Source organism: Myotis davidii, unplaced genomic scaffold, assembly GCF_000327345.1.
Source record: "Myotis davidii unplaced genomic scaffold, ASM32734v1 scaffold131, whole genome shotgun sequence".
Classification (NCBI taxonomy): domain Eukaryota; kingdom Metazoa; phylum Chordata; class Mammalia; order Chiroptera; family Vespertilionidae; genus Myotis; species Myotis davidii.
Genome location: NW_006282815.1, coordinates 51,859 through 55,574, shown reverse-complemented (window position 1 = coordinate 55,574; position 3,716 = coordinate 51,859). Strand labels below are relative to the sequence as shown.

General features: G+C 54.2%; 1 protein-coding gene across 1 annotated transcript in view; it reads right to left on the bottom strand.

The window, feature by feature from the left end:
* Positions 1-653, bottom strand: part of CD276 (CD276 molecule) — a 25,182-nt gene extending 24,529 nt beyond the window's left edge. The window contains exons 1-2 of the mRNA XM_006753236.2: positions 571-653; positions 80-200 (exon numbers count right to left, since the gene is read on the bottom strand). Of these exons, the coding sequence (XP_006753299.1) occupies positions 80-200; positions 571-639 (190 nt within the window). The 5' untranslated portion in view covers positions 640-653. The remainder of the gene's footprint in view (positions 1-79; positions 201-570) is intronic.
* Positions 654-3,716: the final 3,063 nt, after the last annotated feature.

The following is a 3,716-nucleotide window of genomic DNA, read 5'->3' as shown; positions in this document are numbered from 1 at the left end:
TAGACAAAGAGGCTCCACAAAACCCATGGTGGGAGTGGGAGCCCCTCCCCCACCTCCAGCCCTAAAACACACCCCTCACCTGTGAAGAAGAACCACAGCGCTCCTAGGGCAGTGGCCACACGCACACCTGTGCCAGGGCTGCCCATCTTCTTCTGAGGCAACTGACCGCTGGGCTCTCGGTGGCGGAAGGCTTCCCCTGCCTGCGAGGAAGAGGAATTGAAGCCTTTGTCTCAAAAGGTCCTCCCTAGGCATACTCACCCCATCTCCCCTGGACCAGCCTGGGCAAGGCTGCAACTGCCAGCAGAGGTCCTTCCTCCCACACACCCACAAGGCTCTCTGCTGAGGGGATTTCCGAGAGCTGCTGGCAGGAACTGAGTCACCGGGGAGGCTGGCTTCCAGGAGAGATGGCTGTGACCCACCCTTCCAGAACGAAGATGCAAATATAAGGAAGAGGAGGCAAGTAGAGGCAAGGTCAGCCTGCTCAGGGCAAGGATGTGCTCAGATCAGGATGGGGAGAGGAGCTGAGGTTGGAGCCAGACTTAGACATAGACTAAGAGGTCTGGCCTTTACCTTGAAGGCAGCTGGGAGCCACCAAAGATTCTGGAATTGAGGAAAGGATATGGTCCTACTTTGCTTCATAACGATTACTCTGCAGGCATCTGCAGGACAGAAGAGACAAAGTAGATCTGGGTGAAAGAGACAGGACTGGAGGATGTGGGGACAGAGAAAGGGAGCAGTGAGGGGCCCACGGTTTTGTGTCCCGTGACAGGTGGGGTACTCACTGAGACAGAGGCGGGTTCAGTGCAGGGCATGTGATGTTAGCATGGTTTGTGCAGAAACTTCCAGAGCAAGTTCTAGGAGGCAGCTGGGTGTATGAGTGTGGGGCCCAGAGAGAGGGAACATTTGCTAGTTTCCTAGGTATAGATTGAGGGACCAAGACAATCAGAAACAGAAGAGGCTGACCTCTTGGGGCTGACCCCCAAGACTGGAGGCAGGACTGAGTGAGAGGTGGGTCTGTGGCCTCAGCAGGGACCCCAGACCTCCCTGGGTTCAGTCCTGCTCCCAATCTTGGCTGTGCCCAAGGTGTCTGACTTGGGCAGGCTGCTCGAACCTTGTCTCTGTGTCCCACGCTGCTGCCTGATTGCTCCTCCCAAGCCACGTAGCCAGTGTAGGCTATCCAACATGATTGCCAAGCCTATAAACAATTCACGTTCTCATAGCCCCCAGGGGAAACAGGCTGACCTGCTTGATCCCATTTTGTAAAAGAAAAAATTAAAGCCCAGGTAAGTGATTGACGTATTAATATGATGTAATTTGACAGTTAGAACAGCTGAGAAGTATTTGGGTTCCCAACCACAACTTTCTGCCCTTCCACGGAGCAAATCTCTACATTAGCATCAGCTCCAGTCACAGGCAGCCTGGCTTCAACCCTTCTAATCCCAGCCAAGAACCCCACCCCCCACCCCCACACACCCAGAAGTGGGGCTGAGGGAGTCGCTCAGGCTGACCGGGTGCATCCTGCCAGCCCCCTTCCCAGCTGTCCGCAGTGGGGAAGCCCTGAGCAACCACTTCCTTCTCAGAGGCTTCCGGTCCAAACCTGGTGGCTCAAAGCCACCTGCTGGTCAGCAGTCTCTCCTCACCCTCCCCCACTCCGCATTCATAAAGGCATCCTTGGCCAGCACCACATCCTGCCTACAAGGGCCACCACGGCCCTCAGAAAAAGCCAGCCAGCGCGCAGCACTGGGACTAAGGATGAAGAAGCTTCCAGATTCCGAGTCTCCCTTCCTCACTTTCACCCCCAGACAAACCGAGGCCTGTCTGTTCTTCCTGGGCCCTTCCCTCACCCTCTCCCCGCTGCTCTTGCCTACAGTCTCCTACCCTGATTCTATGGCAACCCTCCTCACTGTCCCTACTATCTCCACTCTGCCCCCAACGATAACCCCACTCTACGGTGCTTCCTCTTAGGGCAACACATGAACCTGCTCATGTCCTTCTCTGCTCAAGAGCCCCCCATGGCTCCCCATTTACTATCCAAGTTAACCCACATCCCCTGCCCAACGTTCAAGGCCTTTCTTAATGACTGCCACCTCTGTATAGCAAGTTAATTTCTGCCACTAGGGTTTTACTCCCCAGCGTGTCGTGGAAATGCCTGCCACCTCTGTGAATGTGGGGGATCTGGGAGCACCTATCTCTGGACGAGGCCTATCAGGGCTCCCCAAGGACCCAGCTGTCCTTCCCTCCAGTGGAACAATGAGGGGGTCCCAGGGGCTTGTTCCCTTTGATTCCTTTCCTGGACTCTGGACCCAGGAAAACTCCAAATTTTGTGGCTAACCCTGGGAAGAAGCCTGAGAGCCCAGAACTGAGGAGACCAGAGAATTCTGCAGCCCCCAGTGGCTCTACCACAGCAGCTGCCGCCCCCACTCCCCCTCCCCGGCCAAGAGCAGAGGGCAGAAACGAAAAACAAACCTAGAAGCCTGCCCAGGAACAGAAAGCCAATCACCACGTTCTGACAGAGGAGCAGCCCTGCCCAGTACTTACTAGTAGAGCCCCTCTCCAGACCAAGGGCCTCAGGCTGCTTTCATTTGTAGGGCCCTGCCCACCTTCTCTAAAAGGGGAATTCTCACCCCCCAGGTGAGACCTGCCCTGCAATATATGCCACCCCTCCCCCACGCCCACCCCCCTCCAGTGAGTCACCAACCAGCCATTCCTCCCTCCTCCTGCTCCTCCCTTCCCTTCCCAGTCCTGGCTGAATGTGGGAACTCCAAGCTCCGCCAGGAAAGACCAGAGTGCCCGGGCTTTCTGAAAGAAGCAGGAGTTAGGGCCCAGGCCACCTTTAGCCTGAGAGTACAGCAGGCACATCCAACTCCCTACGTGGAGCCACAGGGAAGCTCCTGAGAAATGACCCAAGATGTGACCCCCATAAAACCAAAACCAAAAACAACAAGGGCTGAGACTGGGTTCTATATCAAGATGCCCTGGGCTTGGGGGTGCCCAAGAGGGGCCCCTTACCCCAACCAATGCTACTAGCAGCTGCCCTTATTCTCCAGCCTCCTCCCAACCCTTGCAGGGGGTGCTTGGGCAACACTTCCCACAAAGAAGTGAAGAAGGGTCAAGCAATATATCCAGTGTCAAATCTATGCGAACCGGCACGGTACAGATACACTGCTTCTAAAAATAGCAGTTAAGCCAAGGCAAGCTGCACACCTAGACTGCCCAGTGCTTCAGCCAGTCTTTTTTTTTTCTTAAGCCAGTTTGAACTAAGTTTCTATTACCTGCCATTGAAGGAGTCCTTGGATATATACTCATTCATGTATTCCATAATGCATTTAACTATTAGGCAGCTGCTAGGGCAGAGAGATGACTAAAATCAAGGAGCCTGCATTCCAATAGGGAATCACTGCAGTTCACTGTACTAAAGATGCAGTAAGGGTCACCTGGAGGCACCTCAGAGACATGATAGTCCTGAGTCCTGAAAAATGATTAGTACTCCCCCAATAGACAGACTGGGAAATGTGGCTCCTCTCCAGCCTGAGTCCTCCTGGCACTGCCTGTCTGCCTCTCAGCTGAACTCTTTGAAGAGGTAGAAAGTTTGAGGTTCTAGTCCTAGTTCTGACACTTTACTGGGCAGTCTTCACAGGTGACTTCCCTCTCTGAGCTCAATGTTCCCATCCATAAATGAAGAGCTTTGCTGGATGCTATTAGAACTTCATTAGTGT